The following is a 19,802-nucleotide window of genomic DNA, read 5'->3' as shown; positions in this document are numbered from 1 at the left end:
TTTTGATGTCACTCGGTGGGCGGGGCCTTCTGGGCTACCCACATTACACTCGACGTTTGGAAGACCCCCTCATACGCGAATTATCGCCCCCGTGAGGTTATCTATATGGATATCGTGTCACGTCTTTATCGACAGTTATGTCTTTTTCTTTAGTTCCGCAATATTTTTTCGACTAAAGGAAATCACCAGTACACCAAGTATACACATATGCATACAAAGTGCTTTTATTGTAACTGTTTCCAATCTCAACAGCTTTAAACAAGCATACCGTCATCATAATGCAGTATATTGAGGGAATACCGTTTCCAGTCATAGGCTACAGTATTGAAAAGACTTGAGTAAATAATGACAGAATTTGATATATGTGTTCATCAAGATAACTATGCATAGATTTAATTTTATGAACTACAATTGCAATACTGAAATGCATTCAGAATGAGAAATTCAGTATTTCCAGTTTCTGCTTTTAGACAAACAGTCATGTGGTTCAGTCTTTGTTAATACTAACTCCTGGTTTCACAGACCAGGCTTAAGCCTAGTCCCAGACTAAAATGCATGTTTGAGCGGTTTTAACTGAAAGCAATATCTTAAAGTATGTCAGTGCCATTGTTTTGTCTCAAGATGCACACCAATAATGTTTTTTTTTTCTTCCTTTTTTCTAATGCATGTTTATAAAAGCTACTTAAATGTCCTTATTGAACTAAGGTCTAATCCTGGCTTAATCTAAGCCCTGTCTGTGAAACCAGGCCTAAACATTTTATGGCTAATCCATAATGAAGTGATGTCACAGACTACATTTACTGCACAAATCTTAAAGAAAGTTGACTACTGAGGATTGCAGTAATTATGAAATTCACAGTTGTTCAGAAATAAATATGCAATATTCAAAAAACATTTGAACTTTCTAAGCATAAGGTCCTTTAAATACAGCGGAGCACATAAACAATAGTTTCAATGTGTACATTTTACTTCAGTTTCACAGTTCACACCCAACCTGTTAAATAGAGGTTAATGGTTACTAACCTTTGAACATTGCAGGACTGATCCTTATTTTGACTATCCAGTTGGTTTTTAGATTAAACATGATTAACTTAGTTAAAAAAAAATTATATATATATATATATAAACCAAACATACATTTAGGTATTTTGTTATACATTTACTTTCGGTGAAAGAGAAAGGATGAAAAGGATCTGGATCACATTTGCTGTAAAGGGATAGGTGGGTTGATAAAGTTTTGTAACATTCAATCCTAATTCCAAGTCCACAGTCAGAATCACAGATTCTGTAACAAACAGCTTGTATAGTTTCACATTGTTCTCAGTCTAATGTTCTTTAGGCTCTTTGGTTTCGTGGCCCGCTTTAGGAATGTATTAAACTGAGGTAGTCCTGTGATGATAGTGAAATTTGCCCTGGCGCCCTCATGTGGCACAAATCAGAGCGATCTGTTGCACCTTTCCCAGTTCATTCAGCAGCTGTTTGATGCTTTGCTTGAGTTCAGGCAGACGGTCCAATGGCTCTGGGGGCTCCAACTCTCCCGTGCAGTCCAGCCAGTTTTCAAGCACTGAAACAGGAAACGATGTTTATGAATAGTTAGTGTTTTGATGTATTAGCTTTAATGTATATGAAACATTCCCATTATACAAATCACCAAATGAAAAATTGCAAAACATAAATCCAGCCCCCTGAAACCCTCTGGCACACCATCAAGCTCCCTTTCGATGAAGTCCATCCTGCGAGTAACCTCTTCTTGTAAAGTCTCGATGTGTTCCAGCAGGTTGATCCTCCACTGCTGTGGCTGAGCAGCGCCCTTTACCCCACCTCCATCCTCTCCTGCATCCTACAATGTCATATTCACTCGTTACTTACATTGCAGCATTCAATGTAATTAACATTCAGTCACAAACAATATAAAACAGTCAGTCTACACTACTGTTCAAAAGTTTGGGGTTGGTAAGATTTTTTTTTATTGTTTTTCAAAGTCTCTAGGCTATAGGGCTGCATTTATTAAATTAAAAATACAGAAATATCTTGAAATATTATTAAAATGTAAAATAACTGCTTTCTACTTTAGATACATATGAATTAAATATATGTATTAAAATGTAATTTATTCCTGTGATGCAAAGCTGAAATTGCAATAGCCATTATTCCAGTCTTCAGTGTCCTTTATAAATCATCTATTATTGCTGATTTGGTGCTCAAAAAAATATGATCATTATTATCAATGTTGAAAACAGTTGTGCTTCTTAATGTTTTTGTGGAAACCATGATGCATTTTTTTCAGGATTCTTTGTTGACTGGAAAGTTTAAAGAACGAAACTTATTAGAAATATAAACCTTTTATAACTAACCCTTTACTGGGTCCTGGCTAAATGTAGAAAAAGTATGAATTCCTTAATGAAAGTATTCATTTCTATAAAAAAAATAATCTTTTGAACAAATGTACATATTTTGAAGTACACTTTTTAAGTTTGCTGTAAATCATTAAAGGAATAGTTAAACTCAAAATAAATCCTAAATGACGACCATATTTTAGCCATATTTTAATAGATGCAGATGTTTAATGTTCAGTACGTATTTTAAATATTGATGGACCTCTTATAATTTTGGACCACTGATACTTTTATTGTGCTTTTTATCAGCACAAATCCCCATTCACTTTCATTATGGAAAGAATGGCCCATTCTTCAACATTTCTATTCTATTAAAATTCACTTTTAGATGTACTATTCCTTTAAAAATGTCAGCTCACTGTAGGATCAGACCTTTTCATTTGACCGTAATAATTATATTTCACAGAACTGGACAGTGTTAATCACATAATATTAACCTCATTTGACCCTCACCATCCTGTGGTTGAACAGCTGAGCACTAGATGTCTTCAGTAGTGCTGGTTGGATCTCTCCATAATAGCGTTGTTCATTCTTCAGCACTCTCTCTGTGTTGTGTGATCGATCTTCCAACACTGACTCAACCCGTGTCTTCAGCACCAGCCTCGGCTCCAATACTTGGTACAGTGTTTGTGGCTTTTGGTAGCAGTGCTCACTGCTAATGTAGTCCTGGAAGGATGAAGAGAAGGGCTCTTTATGTAGAATGACTTCTGAAGATGCTGATGAAGAAATGTTTTTTGCGTCTGGAAGAGCCATGCTTTTTATCCTGGATCTCTCAGTCAGCTTCCACGGCTCCCGCCACAACTTGAGGTCTGGATGAGTCTGGCTCCTGCAGAAAGGGGTGAAACACTTTTTTCATGTGGCTTTTCTAACAGCATGAGTCTTATTGATTAAAACAGAGATAAAACAGCATCACAAGCCGCATTTACAAGTGACCCAATTCAGATTTTTTCCTCCCATGTGGCACAGATCGGATATGACCCGCAAACATGCAAGCAGGAAAAATACACATGGATTCTGATATGAATTGGATACGTGCATTTGCGAATGACGTCAACTCGGGTGGAGAAAAACTGAGATCACATGACTCTTTTCAATGGCGCAATGGAGGACAAAGGCTCAACCCAGTGGAGTCATGATGAAGTTTTAAGTATTTTGAGTCTTTGGGGCGAAAGGACAGTGCAGGCAAAAAAGCTTAAAAAGCAAGCTTAAAAAGCAAGTACAAGGTAGTCAAAGACCACAACAACAAGAGTGATAATAGCCATATTACATTCCCATTCAACAAACAAATGGAAGGCTTTTTAGCTGCCGACCACCTGAAATACTAGATAGTTTCAGAGAGGAAGATGCCGCGTCGCCAGTGGACTGTCAAGAGCCGGAGTGTGAGAAAATTACAGTTACAGGTAAGGTAAATGAAAGTTTTTGCAGACATTAGCTGGCATATAAACATTATTTCAGCCATTGCCAAATTAGAAAAAGTGATTATATGTTATTGTGTTAGCATATAACATTAGATACAAGGGTGTAATGTGTAATGACTTAGCTATCATCAAATGAATAGTGTAAATGAAGATATCGCATATGGGTCACATGGATATAGCCAACAAGTGGGCATCAAGACCTGCAGTGTAAATGTGGCCTTACTGTAGCACGCTGATTTTGAGCTGCAGGCCATTGAGGACTTCCAGCACATGCTGAACGTCCCCTAACAGCTGATGAGTGGCTGCGATCTTCTTGCCGTTCTGATGGGAGTAGTTCTCCAGGAAAGAGAGGCCATACATATGGCCGGTGCTAAGCCAGTCCCTGTCATACCAGTACCGCAGGCTCTGTCTCTGACCTCTGGTCTGCCCTGGATACACACAAACAAATGCACTGGTAAGACCAAATTAACTTAAAACGGCAGAAAATTCCCTAATTCCCTAGCAGGAGAAAGGGGAATTGACAAAATGCAGAGTCAAACTACTACTCATCCTGAGGTCTACATTAGAGTTCTGTTTAGAAATCAACACTAAAACATGCATCACTTCCAAACCTGGAGAATCCCGGCAAATGAAGCAAGCGTATCGTTCTGGAACGTTCTCTTCCAGGAGGCCCATACAGGTTCCATGCTGCCAGTACAGACATTCTTCACACTGAGGTTCAAGAGAAATAGTGAAATTGTTAATAGTGAAAATGTTAAAGCTAAATCTTCTATTATAACATAATATTTCTATTTTAAAATGTAATTTATTCATGTGATGTCAAATCTATATTTTCAGCAGCCATTACTCCAGTCTTCGGTGTCACATGATCCTTCAGAAATCATTCTAATACGCTGATTTGGTGATCATTAACTCTTTTGTAACAATAGAAATGTCTTTACTATCACCTTTGGTCAATTTAATGCATCATTGCTGAATATAAGTACTAATTTCTTTACTGACCCCCACATTTTGAATGGTAGGGTACCTGTAACATGAAGTCATTCTCCTCTTCCGCTTCACACACACAGCGGACAGTTTCCTGACTTCCTGTAGTTGAGGCAACAGAGCTACAGCTGAGAGGTGAGGCAATGACATCCAGATCCGCCCCCATTTCATCTTCACTCCAACCACAGCTGTCAGAGGACCAGTCTGAAATGCTATCCTCATCTGGAAACATATTACAAAACTTGTATTATGAGGTAAAAACTTCTATAAACTCTACAAAACATTAAGATGGACAGGAAAACTTACAGTGAAAATATAATTGACAGGAAGTGGATGAATAGCAGAGCAAAATGGGTTTTTTTTCTTAAATTATTAAATGCAAGATATTTTGCATAGCATGTGACATGATAATATAACATTGTTATGAGATTATATAACATAATTTACACTTCTATAATTAATATTTCTACTTGTATTATAATTTACTGTTACGAACATATTTTAGTTCAATTACAGTTGTTGTGCACAGAAATAATGATTTACGATCACTCAAAAATCACCACTTCAGGAATTGTTTGCATTGTCTGTAAATAAATGCTGCTTTTCTTTACCTGATGTGTTTTTTTTCATCTTTTTCTTTTCCTTCAACTTTATACGCAAGAAGTCTCTAGTCTGTTTCTCTTTTGACCTGTCACGTTCTTTCACACCTTCTACAAAAGGCAAAAAACAAAGCTCAGTTAGATCATGTCATGTATTAAAGCCTTCAATTAAATAACACTGAAAATCCCAAATCCTTTCTGTGAAATACAATATAAATTGTATCCATCAGCCATACCCATTTCCATAAATCTCCTCTCTCTTTCCTTGTTGAAGTATCTATGAATGTTGCTGTCTAGCTGATTGTCTCTGGTCTTGTCCCTGGTCTTGTCCTTCAGTGAAGGCCATCGTTGGTAATTCTGTGCACTGACAACAGGGGGCGCAAGAGAGCGTCTCTTCGCGGTCACCTGCGCACACTCATGTGATGTAACGCACCTCTTCTTAGAGCCAGCCTGATTATTAAGTGCGGTCTGTTTGTCCATTGCCCGGATCGGGTCTGGCTCCATCAGACGATCATCTCCATGGTAGTATTTCATATGATAGTGCAGGAGTTTTGCTTTGCGGAAAGACTTCATACAGCCAGGAGCACTGCATTTATATGGATTATGGTCCAAGTTGATCGAGAGCACTGGTGGCGGTTGGTTTCTGATGACTCTGTATACTGTGATAAGTACAATTTACATTCATCGTCACTAATTCAAGATGATTCTGATTGTTCTCATTAATTAGTAGAGATCATTACTCACATGGTTCTCTGCTGAACCGGTTGGGGTTGTGGAAGGCTTGTTTTCTAACTGCTACAATTTAAAAAGAACGAAAAAAAACATGATACCAGGTCTTATTTGAGTAAATATGTGTTTTACAGATGTGGTGGATGGAATCTCACCTGTAGGCTTAAAGGTTTCTGATTGGCACTGAGCCTTAGGTACTGATGTGTCATTGGATGGTTGTGTCAGACATAAGGGGTCTGATCCTTTTCCTTGAGTTCTCTGATTGGTGGATTCGCATACGGGCTTGCAATCATTATGAAAAGTTTTTTCTGGAGGAAAGAGATGAATGATGAGGAAATCTACCATTATAGCACTAGTAAACAAATGTTTTACATAACAGTCAAATAGTCAAACCTGAATCAGTCTTGGTTTTTTTGGAGCTCCTTCGTGCCATTGAAAGTCTCCTCTTCCCTAGAGAAAATAAACTTAAATGTTAAATAAACTTGAATAAATGAAACCTCACCAAATAATAGAGCTGCATGAATTGATTTTTTCTGATAATTGCATTTGCGATTGATAAAAATTGAGTATTTAAGAAAAGGCTGTCTTCCTTTTTTCATGTTCAAACATTAAACCATCGAGTCTTTATTTCAGTGGAAAACTGCAGACACCTTAAATCTCTTTTGTTGAAAACAGTCAGTTTATAAATGCTTCTCATTATAAGTTTGATGAAAATGGTTGGCGCATGTTTGGTTCCCAAATACACATTATAAGCAAGCCAAACCCAGAGCAGATGCAGAGATGAGTTTGTGTGGAGCGGCATTTACTGCAAATCAAGCCACTCTGAGAGGACGAAAACACTGGATCATAAACTGCTCACATGTTTTTAAAAAAAACGGTGTCGTGCTTTGCATATATTTAAGTAAATCACAGCCTTTGCAATTTGATATTTGTGGTGTAAATTTTATTTTGATTACTTGTGCAGCTCTACCACATGGAGTTGAACAAATAATGTTCGTTTCAAACATGTTTCCCAAATATTCCCCTTGCTATTGGTCAGTCAAACAAATAGCCCCGCCCCAAACTCAACACCATTGGTTGAGCCACTGTTACCGGGTAGGGCAAACAAACAGAACATTGTATTGATACCGCCACAGAACCGCAGTGTTTATACTTTTCAGGGAAATCAACCTACAAATCAATCACTTGTATCCAGTCAAGAAAATCACTTTGAATAGTTTAACTTTGTACGTACTTCTTATTCGCTGCCTCCGTGACTTCCTGTCATGAGGAAGACCTTGTCCTTTGATTTCCTCCTCTTTTCGTTCCAGGACTTCTGCTTCCTCATTCTCATTTCTCTTTACCACCCCCTCATTAAAGTTCAAGCCCAAATCTAACACCACAGAGTCCTCCATTTTCAAGCTGGTCTTGTCTTCTCTCTCCTCAAATAACTTACTGTAGTTGTGCTGCGCTATTTGCTCCAAGACTCTCTCTCCCTCTGCATCTTCCTCCTTTATGCTTATATTTTGCACTTCAATGCATTTCCCATTCCCATTGCTTTTCTTCTTTTCACCTTCCTCTCCATCCAAGACTGAGTTCTCATCCTCCTCTTCCTCAGGAACACGGTCAATCTGTTTATCACCGCTGGCTTCATTCTCCTGCATTTTCTTGTCCTTTACTGTCTTTTTTACCATTGGCTTCTCTCCATTTTTGTCAGTTAGTTTCTTTCTACACTAATTGGAGAGAATGAGAGAATGAGTAAACGAAAAGGCCAAAATTGGTGCTGAAATAGAAACGCAACATGAATAGGATAAAAATACAAAATGAACCTCTTTGGTGAAGGGCTTCACGTGGATTCCTTTGACTGTTTGAATGACACCGTCATAGAACTTTACAGTGTAGGATGCTGCAGGATCATTTTGTACATTTGAATCTCATTTGAAACATGAAAAAGAATCTGTTCACATAACATTTGTTTCATGCAATATTTACATCAACAGCTTACCATCTTTGTTGACGGCCAAGACTTTAGCAGGATAAAATCGACAATCAGACCAACTGGCAAGAACTTTGTCATTCACATGAAATCCCTGCAAAAAAAGTATGAATTAAAACAGCATTTTACAATGGTTTTAAATGTGGTTTTACCAATCAGTATTTAGGGTCAAATTATCTGATTTTTAAGAGACTTATTGACCTTGACTTTTCTGCATGCTAGCTGCAACACAAAACTAATATAAACACATATTAATAAGCACTGAAGTTGTGTAGAAATATACACTAATGTTCAAAAGGTTGAGGTCTGTAAGATAGAATTTAACACTTTTATTCAGCAAGGATACATTAAACTGATCAAAAGTGACAGTAAAAACACACATGATGTTACAATAGATCTCTAATTTAAATAAATGCTTTCTTTCGGATGTTCGATTCATCAGAGAATCCTGAAAGAACCATGGTTTTTACAAAATATGAAACAGCATAAATGTTTTCAAAATTGATAATAATAAGAAATGTTTCTTGAGCACCAAATCAGCAAATCGTGTGACACTGAAGACTGGAGTAATGATGCTGAAAATTCAGCTTTTTAAAATATCTTAGAAATGTTATATATTGTAATATTATTTCACAATTTTACTCTATTATTTAATCAAATAAATGCAGCCTTGATGAGCTTCTTTCAAAAACATTGAAAAATCTTATGACCCCAAACTTTCAAACGGTAGTGTTTATATATAATTTTCTAATTAAAAAATAATAAAGATTACGACAAAGTACTTTACAATGTTTTCTTTTCAATCATTTAATTATTTTAATGAGGCTGTATCACCCTGAATAAAAACATGAAAAATATCAAACATTTTAAGTCAGAAATTAAAAACATGTTCACCATAGCATGTGTACTCAAGCCATTGTATCATGCATGTATGAATTGCATTTTTAATATATCCAATGAATGAACAATTAGTTATTTACAAATTATATTTGTGTAGACTGGTTGATGCAAGATTTGCTTTTGTGATCCACACAGTAATAATCAGAAGACTGATGCAGCATCACATTCATATCTCACTGAACAGATTTATACGTGAGGCTCATCCTAGATTAGCTTGCATATACTGGGATTTTTGAGGAGCAGTCTGTGACTCACAGGGATAATGCTGTCTTCCTGCCGTCCCTCTCTCCTCAGCTGAACCCTCTCCATGGGCCTCAGATACGGACTGGCCCAGTCAAACCACTCATCATAGCGATGGCTCCACTGGCGATAGTGGATTAAGACTTTCTCATCCTCGTAGTCAATCTTCTCAATGTTGGCAGCATACCTGGGAGCGAAATCACATACGGATAACTTGCTATAAAAAGGAGTGATGGACAGGCTACAAAAATGACTGTTTTTAAAAGAATGGCACTTGCCAGTTCTTCAGACTGTCCCGTGCTTCAAGAGCAGCGCCCACCTCAAAAGTTATTCCTCGTCTGTTAGGAGGTGTATTGCTCATGTCGTCAGCAAATACCTAATATGAAAGTGTCACATTTTAGTAACCGCCCAGTGAGGATTACATCACATAGATCATTCTCAAATCAATACTAGGGCTGGGTTAATATCGATTTCTCGATTTAGTCGATCCTCATTTTGAAAAACCGATATTGATTCTTAAATCCCATTTATTATCAATCTTTCAGTCTATGTTGTTGATGAATGAACAAAGCAGCGTACCTACCATCCAATAAATCGCGATAAGCTTTGTGCTGTTACTTCTGATATAAATAAAATCTCAGCTTTCAAATTTTGTCACTTTTATTCCGAAATCAAACAATAAATACCGTGACGCTCTTTTATGTGTCGCTGTAGCACCTTAATTCAAGCGAAGCTGCAGCGCTAAGGGCACGTGAATGTATTTACGCTTTACTACTATTTACAGCACGAAATAAACATGAATGAACATCAGAAGGTATGTTGAAAGATAGGCCTACAGTACAACTTGCCAAATCGCTTACCCAATGTCACGTAAAGTTACATTTACCTCAGAAAAGCAATTCAAAACTAGTTAGTCAGCTAGAAAATTAACTCCAGATAGGAGCATTTTGCTAAATATATGCACTATATTGCATATATTCATTGTATTTTTACTTAACCTGTTCTTCAATATTTAATGTATTTTTAATAAATCCGCCATGTTTTTATGACAGCCACCATTTAAACGTACAGTATGTCATTTTTTTCACCGCTAGGGGTCGCTAACCTCTTACAATAACAAAGGCGTAGTTTGATGACGCAACATTTGCTAAGAATTATGGATCTTGTCGTCAACGTCAAGCCGACCGATCTAATCATGTTTATGGATGACTGAATACATCGATGCTTTTATCATGACTGTGATATGAAGCAGGGCGGGATTGCTAAGAGACAGCTATCAGCTCCACACGCGACGCGAGTCCCGCGGATATAAGAGGAATATGGACATTTCATTCTACCGAACTACACATGCAGAATTACTACTCACAGGTCAGTTTATTAGACAAATTAAACTTGTGAGGTAACGCAGCGCTGTTTCACTTGGTCTAACATTACACTATCACACTAAACTGCATTTCAATGTGTTGAAATTTATGTGTTAGTTTGTCTGTATGAGACTAGCAGTAAGCTAGATCAACATTAGAATAACATACAGATCATATTATAACATTTTATCATTGTTGAACTATATAACATTGATTAGTTTTATGTAAATGTAGGGCCCTATAATTTCCGCGATCACGGAATCGCGGACGGAATCGCGGAATTGGCAAATTAACGCGGAATCTAGTGTCAACGCGGAATTTCGCGGAATTTTAGATATTTGGAATAAAATTCTGTTTTTGTGTGGGAGAAAAACGTATGTCTGAGGAAAATCGCATATTACTGAAAGAACGAGCAGAGAGAGAGAGGCCCGGTCGCGCGCGCGTCTTCAAACTGTCTTGCTCTCTCTCACTCCCTCGCGCTTATTAATCTAAATCAATTGAGAATTGACACAATGGTAAAAGATCGGAAGAACGAAGTTTCACGTGGAGTATTCGGATATTTTTTTTTCCTGAATTAGGCTACCGCTGGGTGTGAATTGTGCAAAAAAAGATACTTTTTTACCTTGCCTTCTTCTCTGAAAAGCGTTCCGCCCATTCAGCTGACATAAAAAACACTTTCAATAAACTAAACAAAACCTATCCAATGATGAAATGTTTTCTGTGTTGACAAATCTTGTGCGATGTCCTAACTGCCGGGATAATCACACAACGCGTACAAGTCTGCTAATGATACGTCCGATTCGCGAACTAATGACTCCTTTGAACCGATTCACTTTAATGAATGGTTAAAACAACTGATCTGTCCAACACTGAATCGGTTCGGTGTATAACAAAATCGGTAACACTTTACAATAAGGTTCCATTTATTAAACTCTAGTTAACTAGATCAGTTAACATTAACTATTAATAAACTGCACTTCTACAGCATTTATTAATCTTTATTAATGTTAATTTCACCATTTAGTAGCCTACATTATTTAAATGAAAAGTTGTATTTGTTAACATTAGTTAGCTTAATGCACTGTGTGAAGTAACATAATAAAAATGCAGGGTTAGGGTTAACTAAGATTAACAAAGATTAATAAATACAGTAACAAATGTATTGCTCGTGGTTCATGTTAGTTAGCCTAATACATTCACTAAAGTAAACAAACCAAACCACATTTAACACCTCTTAAAATGAGAATTTTGTTTGTTACCTCAATAAATTTAGGGTCATTCTTATTTTATTTGTGTACATTTTAATCATTAACATTAAAAACACTCTTTTTACGACTAAAATAACAGTAAAGGGTAAAAAAAAAACTGAATTCCCAAAAATTAAAACGGAAAAAACGGAATTTGCAAAAATTAAAACGGAAAAAACGGAATTTGGGAAAAAATAAAACGGAATTTGGGAAAAAATAAAACGGATTTTATAGGGCCCTATAAATGTGCTCACCTGTTTAATAAAGTAGCCTACATGTAGGAGCGGTCGAAGTCTCGGACGTGGAGCTCTCGTTTATATACTGTCTATGGGAGCTCTAGGCATCTCGAAAACACCGCGCTGATATTGATTCTCGTTTTAGTTCTCATTTTTTATCCAAAGTCTGCTTGCCATGGTCCATAATGTTTGAACGAAACAACAACAGCATGCAAATACACATTGCGAACTACATTGTCCACGTCTGTCGCTTTGGTTACTATCAGAGGGCTCTGGTTCATAGCTCTGGCAAAGAGTATAGAAGTACTTCTATACTCTTTGGCTCTGGTTACCATGGCAGTACGAGCGGAAACCAGAGACAACGCGGATATGACGCCATAGACTGCGACAAAACGGAAATAAAGAAACGTGCCGTGTCTTCGAATTAAATTAAAATTTCTCCTGGTTTGAACGTTTTTGGAAACAGTCGGGATAATGTAAGTACACAACTAAAAAAATATATATAACATAGATATAGTGATTTTTGCTATTTTTAAAGCAAAAAAATTACATATTGTGCCTTTAGGTGTTTGCATTTTTTTTTAAACCGAGTAGAAACATAAGTAATTAAAATGTATTATTATAACATTATTATTGTACAATTTAAATGTAGGAAGAAGTGCACTGCCCTACAAATCAGTTAATTTTAACCTTTAATATTATAGTGATGCATCATCTGGATTCCCTGTATAGTTTACAGCATTAGTTGAGAGAGATTTTTTTTTTTTTCCTTGAGGAAATATTACCATGTACTGTAACTGGTAGTCCACAATTAATTGATATCAAATTGAATTGAATCAAAATCTAAGCGTGAAATTTGTGTCAATGTCCAGCCCTACTTAATACATTCAAGTAGACTATTTAAGAGCTAACATGAGAGAAATGAACCCTAATGAAATAGTAAAAGTGATTCAATTTTTCCTTTTCCTTTTCCGATAAATATAATTATAACATTAGCTGACACTCTGAAGTCTGAACTGTATCATTAATAATATTACTAATAATAATAATTAATAATAATAACAACAACTGTATTTTGGCAGGAAAACAATTATGTACAATTATTAACAATTATGTATTTATTGTCACAGCTTGCTAAAATCACATAACAAGGCCACTGGTTACTGGCAAAATTGCACTGTTTTGTAAAAACAAACTTTTAACAAAGTAAGTATTTGCCTTGTAATATAAATCTTTCAGATACAACTTTTGATTTTAATAATGTTTTTTTAAATGTTGAAATAAACTTTAACTAAGATTAATAATAAATACTTTAGAAGTAGTTATCAATGTTAGTTCATATCAACTAATGTAGTTAACCAATGTCAACAAAAGATTTGTATTTTTCATGCTACACGTTTTCATTACCATTAATATTATTAAAATAGTTTAAATGAAATCACAAGATTTATTGTTTGGACTTTTGAAAGCCATTATATTCCATCATTTCTTTTTATAGGTCTATCAAGGGAAAAGCGAAATCTTTCCCAGTACTCCCTGGATCATCTACACAGCATTTGACTTAGAAACAGTGTAGGTGCACAGAATCCAGGTCATGGCATCATGCCACTAAACACAACGCGAACAACAGACTTAGCTTAATTATCAATAGCCTACTTAACTAAGACTCTTATTTCTATATGTAACTTTTATGTTTAAGTTTAAATTCAACATTCGGTTTCTATTAATAAAAATGTTAGGAACAGGATATTAGATCTATCAAAATGTTACCAAACTACTAAATAAACCATAACAAAACACACTTAATTAACTTATTTGCCCTGAGAAGTCATATAGGTGAGAGTGATTAAATGTGATTTTATCGGGGGCCACCAAGTGCCTGACAATGACAATGGAAACAATAGAGATTCCATATATTTCAATACTACACTACATGCCTACTTATTATTCTCAGAATACATATTCCTGCCTGTCTTTAGCCAAAAGCAGACAGGGGACATCATTTAAGACGATTTGAAATGCTACAGGATCATTTTCATCTTAGTGAAAACACAAGCAGACGTTAACTTCCTGACTGATCCACACCCTCCACGAGAATAATGACATGGATAGTAATGGGCGAGTACATCGCCACTCCCACAAATACAAGCTGTAAATCACAACATGCATCTATCAATGCACGTTACGACATTTATTTCATTTCATTAGCGTTACCTAAAATCTGCAATTACAGATTCAGTTTTCTAAAACAGCATTTTTAAACATATCGTACTCGAGCAAAGTCTTGCCATTGCGAAAACAGTATTGTATAATGCTATAAATATCAGTTACCTGCAGCGATATCCGTCTCTTTATATACAAAGGCGCGTCGCGTCTTTTATTGTAACCACGTTGGGCGCGAGACGCACTTACTATTTTCCAATGTGTTCCACAGACTACCGGTATGAACAATACCAGAACTGCGCATGCGTCAGCGACTTCGCGTCTATATAAAGACGCCTGGGAGCTTTATTGTGATTTACACAGCACAGGCATTATTTTAATACATAACCCTTCAAAAGTTTGCATTCATTAGGATTTTTTTAAAAGGACATTTATAATGTTTTTTTTATATATATATAAATATTCAGAGAATCTTGAACGTTTGTTTTATCAGGAACCCACAAAAATATCATGCAGCACAACTGATTTACATAGAATCATTTCCGAAGGATCATGTGACACTAATGGGGTAATGGAGGAGTAACAGGAGTAAATTAAATATTAAAATATAAATAAATAAATGTAGCCTTGGTAAAGCGTAAGAGACTAATTTGAAAAACCTCAAAAAATTCTTACCAACCCCAAACTTTTGAACAGTAGTCTATTTATATAATGTAACATTATATGGGTATAATGTATAGAGCCTAATTTTATTTAAACCCCTAAAATATTAAATAAATAAACAAATCACATCTTTGTGAAACTTTATTATACTTATTCCTCAACATCCATTTCACACAAAATACACACACAATCCAAAGGTTGTATAGAATATTTTGATCATACACAATCGGTCTATAGCACAGAATACTAAATACAAGAATTTCGATTTTCTATTTCCCAACAACTCACCACCACTCAGTTCCATTTATAAGCAACATCAGTAAAATAAGCAGCACTATTTACAAGCTTTATTTACATACAAAAACTCACAAAGAACATGAATACACAGAGTACCTGTCTTTTTAGATGAGCCATGGATTTTATTTACTCTTTTCCAAGATTTTACATTTTAATTCTTTAAAGGCTTTTTGTTTTGTTTTTATAGGCATCATACAATGGCATATAATTTCATTATCACTTCATATATTTGATTCATTTACAATTTTTTTAGAAGTAGTATTTCCAAATGGTATGTATGAGGCTGTGGACTTCCAATGGGAGCTGAAAATGTACTATTTCATGTCTCTGGATTCAATTTGGCATAAATTACATTCCTGATAATCAGGGAGTAGCAGTTTCTTTAAAAAAAAAAAAAAAATCATAAAATAAAATAGAAAACTTTCACTTCTTAAAATACTGTATATTATAGGACAGAGTATGAAAAAGTCACATTTTTCTCTTTTCTATAGTTACTCTTAGATCAAACTAAGAACAAATACAACGTTTATACATTTGTCATGTGCATAACAGATGACCTTTTCTTTAAAATCCACAAAGATACTGTCAGGACAAACAAAATAAAGTTTTCTTACAGCCTGTCACTATGACTTACTATACAACACAAGCAAACAGCGTTTGAGTGCTCACAAAGCAATGCATCCATGCAAGTTACTTTGAACTTTGAACCTTGCAATGCACGTCAACGTATGTACCACTAACAATTCGTGATCATCACAACTGAAGATGTGCCTTTTTTAAATGCATTTCTTGAACATGCAAAGAACTTAGGATGAAGGCATGACATTTCTGCCATGTTACCATCAATTTCACTAGTCTTTATATCGAGGAAGTGGGCAGAACACACCTAACTAACAAAACAAACATTGACGTTGTGGAGAGTTTTCCAGTTAAAATATAAACACATTTTTCACAAACAATCATCCTTAAAAGTGTACAACTCATAGTTTTTGTCCATGTTGTCATATTTGTGTATCACTGAATCATGTACTGCCATTGAGACGTAAGGAGAACTTTAAACAATGCCCTCTATGAAGCTTGTGTCCAGGTGTACAATAAGCATTCGCAGAAAAGACATCTCCTTGCGGGTGTTCTCGAATATGACACGGGGGTCGTCCGACTGGCACCGAAGGCAATTAGGAGCCATTACCATTGCGAGGTTGTTTACGTCCATTTTAGTGACTGCAACATTCGTAGGCTGAGCAAAAACCTGAGGAAGACATGGGACATACATAAGTGAAATAAGACATTTGTTGTGCATTTGAAAGCATTGCTGCCCATTGTGTGTGTTTGAGTGTTCTGGCTACCTGCAGGAAGTGGATGAAGTAGCACAACACCAGCCGGTTGAGCTCAGGCAGCAACTGCACCACGCTGATGGCTGCCACAGGATCATCATAGTTACTGACACACTCCTTGTAGAAACTCATAGGGATAAGAGGCTCTTCCAGCTCACGGTACCAGAGCTTCATCAGAGAGGCTGAGGGAAACATTGGTATAAGATGTTTAAACATGTCTGGTATTTTACTGGAATGCCAGTAAATATTGTCTTTGGATACGTAATATTCTTATAAATGCATGAAAACAGTTACTCACCAGGAACATTAGGGTCTGACAAATTTTCAGGAATCCTCCACTGGTCCACCTGTAGCTTCAGTGCATTAACTTCATCAATGTCACCAGGGACCCTGTAGGAGGAAATTGTAATGTTACACTCGAGAACCACCAGAGGGAGACAGCACACTGTAATTATGCATGAACTAGACTGTGAGTTGGGCAAAACTGTATGTCCCCCAGTTAGTCTTTCGCATCCATAAGTTGTGCAATTTCCCTCCCAAGAGATAAATATATGACAGTAGGGGGAATCTATTTTGAAACTGCAGTTCGCCAAGCAACAAGCTACTCATTACTTGATATGTTTAAAAGGAGAGTTTTGATCATTCTTGCCTTCTGGCTCAAACTAAATCAATCACTACTAGGTACAGAATACTACAATACAAATGGATGCTTAGGACATACATTAGCCCAGTTAAAGTGTATAAGTTTATTCCTAACATGAAATTGGCACACTGTTTCACTGTATGTGGGAATGTAGAGAGTTGTAGGTGTTCTAAATCTAGAAGAACTGTGAAGAACCTGAAGAAACCTGCCTCCAAAGCTACAGTACTGTGTAAAGTTTTAGGCACTTGTGTAAAAATGCTGTAAAGTGAGGATGCTTTCAAAATGAATGTCATAAATAGGTTTCATTTATCAATTAACTTCCATTCACTAAATCAAATCCATATTTGGTGTGACCACCCCTGTGTTTAAAACAGCTTTTGTCCAGGTACACCTGCACATAGTTTTTAAGGTAGATTTGCAGGGAGGTTTCTTCAAGCGTCTTGGAGACGTTGCCAGATCATACCGGCTGTTGTCAGACTCCTTGTGCATACAAAAAGCTCACTGGATTATTAAAATTAATGGCAAAAGGAATGTTTGGAAATGTAAATTTCCTACTGACACACTACAGCAAAAGATATAAATAACTGGCTTAAAACCTTTTTTTTTGTGAAAATACTAACATGCCTAATACTTTTGCACAGGACAGTATATCCTGTAAGGCAGGGATAGGCAACTTCAGTCCTGGAGGGCCACTGTCCTGCAGAGTTTAGCGTCAGCCCTGATAAAAACTCACCTGCCTGTATCTATCTAGTAATCCTGAAAACACTGATTGCCTTGTTCAGGTGTGTTTAATTAGGGTTGGAGCTAAACTCTGCAGGACAGTGGCCCTCCAGGACCGGAGTTGCCTATCCCTGCTGTAAGGGTTGCTGTAACTGCAAACGGAAGCTCATAGATTCAGTTTAACACAAGCTAAACGTGTTATTGCTTTAGCATGGAAAAGTATTCAAAAGCCCTATTTGACGGTAATTGTTTCTCATGGGGTCGTAAGGTATTTTCAACATTTACAGGGGCTAGTATGTGATTTTATTGCCGTCCGAATCCAGAATGTCAGTGTTTTTCTCCCACCACCCGCGTAAAAATCCCTGGCCGAATTTTTGAAGGTTGTGTGGTGATTTAATTGCCGTCCGAATCCACATCTCTGAGCTTACAAGAAGAGATCACTTCAAAATTCACTGTTTAAATCCTTTTTGATCACTGTCGAGCACCTTCCTTACGGCGTTGCGCTTAACTGTAATCTGCATGCTTTTTAAAGACACTTTTATTACTGAAATGCTGGAAAGTATTTACAAGAACAATATTTCATCACCACTCCACCTCAGCGAACAAAAAGGAGAAAGAGAAAAAAGCACTATAACTGTATGCAATTACAAAATACAGAGTTGAAAAAAGGGAGAGTTTGATTAGTTTAAATGTGTAGTTAACTACACTACAAGTTACGGTGGAGATTTTAAAGGGCACAAAGTGATGATATGATTTATTTTTGCTGTCAGAGCGAAAACAAGCAATTAGTGTGAGAGTATTACATTTCTAAATTTCTAATAAAACTGTAAACTAATTAATACATACTACCGCTTAAAAGTTTGGAGTCACTAAGATGTTTTTTTTAATTAATACTTTTATTTAACTGTGCTAATGACACATGACACACTAAGCTGGTAGCGTCACAACTTTTAATTATTTACTTGTCAACACACTCATATAGTAAAATATAGTCTGCTCTTCTATTCTGCCTAATTAGTAGTGAGTTAAGCAGGTCTTACCTGAATATCCCCTCAGTCTGAGCTCCACCCAGAGCCAGCACATACTGAGACAGCTGCACTTGCACCCATGGTAACTTCCTGTCCGGGAAGAGTTCACTCTGCCGCTCCATCACTTCCTCTAGAGAGCTGCCGAATAGTGAAGGGGTCATGATGGCACGTCGACTGTGGTCCACCTCCTCCAAGCTAGGCTTACGGAGACCCTTTATGGGAAATAGAGGAATTGCTACTTGTTATCTTCTTTCTTAAACATCTGATTCTTCTTTATGTGTATTTGTTAAAAACTCACCTTTTTCCCTCCAGTGACCGCCACTTTCTGGAGCTTCCGGTAGCAGTACTTGGCATATGTGCTGATGGGAAGTGCTAGGACAAAAATACATCATTTATTCCTAATATTCTTAGACACAGGATCTGCACAGCCTAATCGCTGACAGATTTACATCTAATGCATCAAAACCTGTTTTACAAGTTAAACACTTTGAGAACTGAGTCACTTTTTTTTGTCTGGAACGTGAGTTCCATATTGCTCTGTAACAGTTGTTATGGCACCAGCGATCATGGGATCACAGCGGCACGTGGGGAGTGAAGCACTTCAAAATGAGTCACTTTTTTAACAATGAATGAAAAATGATTTGGTTCCATCAAACGTGTGGAGGAGGAAATCCAGCCTGCACATTCTGTTAGTAGTGACTCATCAGATCAACATGTGAACTGGAGGAGAGGAAAAGACAGAGGGGTTTTCTACTAGGCTGTGTTTCATCAATGTGCTGTTTTGTCCTTCTGTTATGTAAGGACTATAAAAGTAGACATTGCAGAACATTTTCCATTACTTAGAATAAATTATATTCACAGAT

The 19,802-nt window shown here is 36.6% G+C and overlaps 2 protein-coding genes across 3 annotated transcripts in view; both read right to left on the bottom strand.

The window, feature by feature from the left end:
* Positions 1-1,153: 1,153 nt before the first annotated feature.
* Positions 1,154-14,543, bottom strand: phf20a (PHD finger protein 20, a). Of its 2 annotated transcripts, none has more exons than XM_079858132.1 (17): positions 14,423-14,543; positions 9,564-9,620; positions 9,260-9,431; positions 8,114-8,198; positions 7,938-8,014; positions 7,364-7,841; positions 6,523-6,579; positions 6,285-6,437; positions 6,145-6,195; positions 5,637-6,059; positions 5,413-5,511; positions 4,842-5,023; positions 4,426-4,525; positions 4,038-4,242; positions 2,850-3,222; positions 1,705-1,840; positions 1,154-1,564 (listed from the first exon to the last, which is right to left on the bottom strand). In XM_079858132.1, the coding sequence occupies exons 3-17, from the start codon at positions 9,311-9,313 to the stop codon at positions 1,422-1,424; spliced, it is 2,616 nt and encodes an 871-aa protein (XP_079714258.1). In that variant the 5' UTR covers positions 9,314-9,431; positions 9,564-9,620; positions 14,423-14,543; the 3' UTR covers positions 1,154-1,421. The 2 variants fall into 2 exon arrangements, with proteins under 2 accessions (XP_079714258.1, XP_079714259.1); XM_079858133.1 differs by having other exon boundaries at positions 9,523-9,620; positions 14,423-14,539.
* Positions 14,544-15,381: 838 nt separating this feature from the next.
* The window catches only part of arhgap46a (Rho GTPase activating protein 46a), a 34,636-nt gene continuing 30,215 nt past the window's right edge, over positions 15,382-19,802 (bottom strand). Inside the window, exons 6-10 of the mRNA XM_079857963.1 lie at positions 19,238-19,311; positions 18,952-19,151; positions 16,847-16,938; positions 16,561-16,730; positions 15,382-16,463 (exon numbers count right to left, since the gene is read on the bottom strand). Of these exons, the coding sequence (XP_079714089.1) occupies positions 16,269-16,463; positions 16,561-16,730; positions 16,847-16,938; positions 18,952-19,151; positions 19,238-19,311 (731 nt within the window). The 3' untranslated portion in view covers positions 15,382-16,268. The remainder of the gene's footprint in view (positions 16,464-16,560; positions 16,731-16,846; positions 16,939-18,951; positions 19,152-19,237; positions 19,312-19,802) is intronic.

The sequence above is a fragment of the Squalius cephalus genome (assembly GCF_949319135.1).
Source record: "Squalius cephalus genome assembly, chromosome: 22".
Lineage (NCBI taxonomy): Eukaryota > Metazoa > Chordata > Actinopteri > Cypriniformes > Leuciscidae > Squalius > Squalius cephalus.
This window is presented reverse-complemented; position numbering and strand designations above follow the sequence as displayed.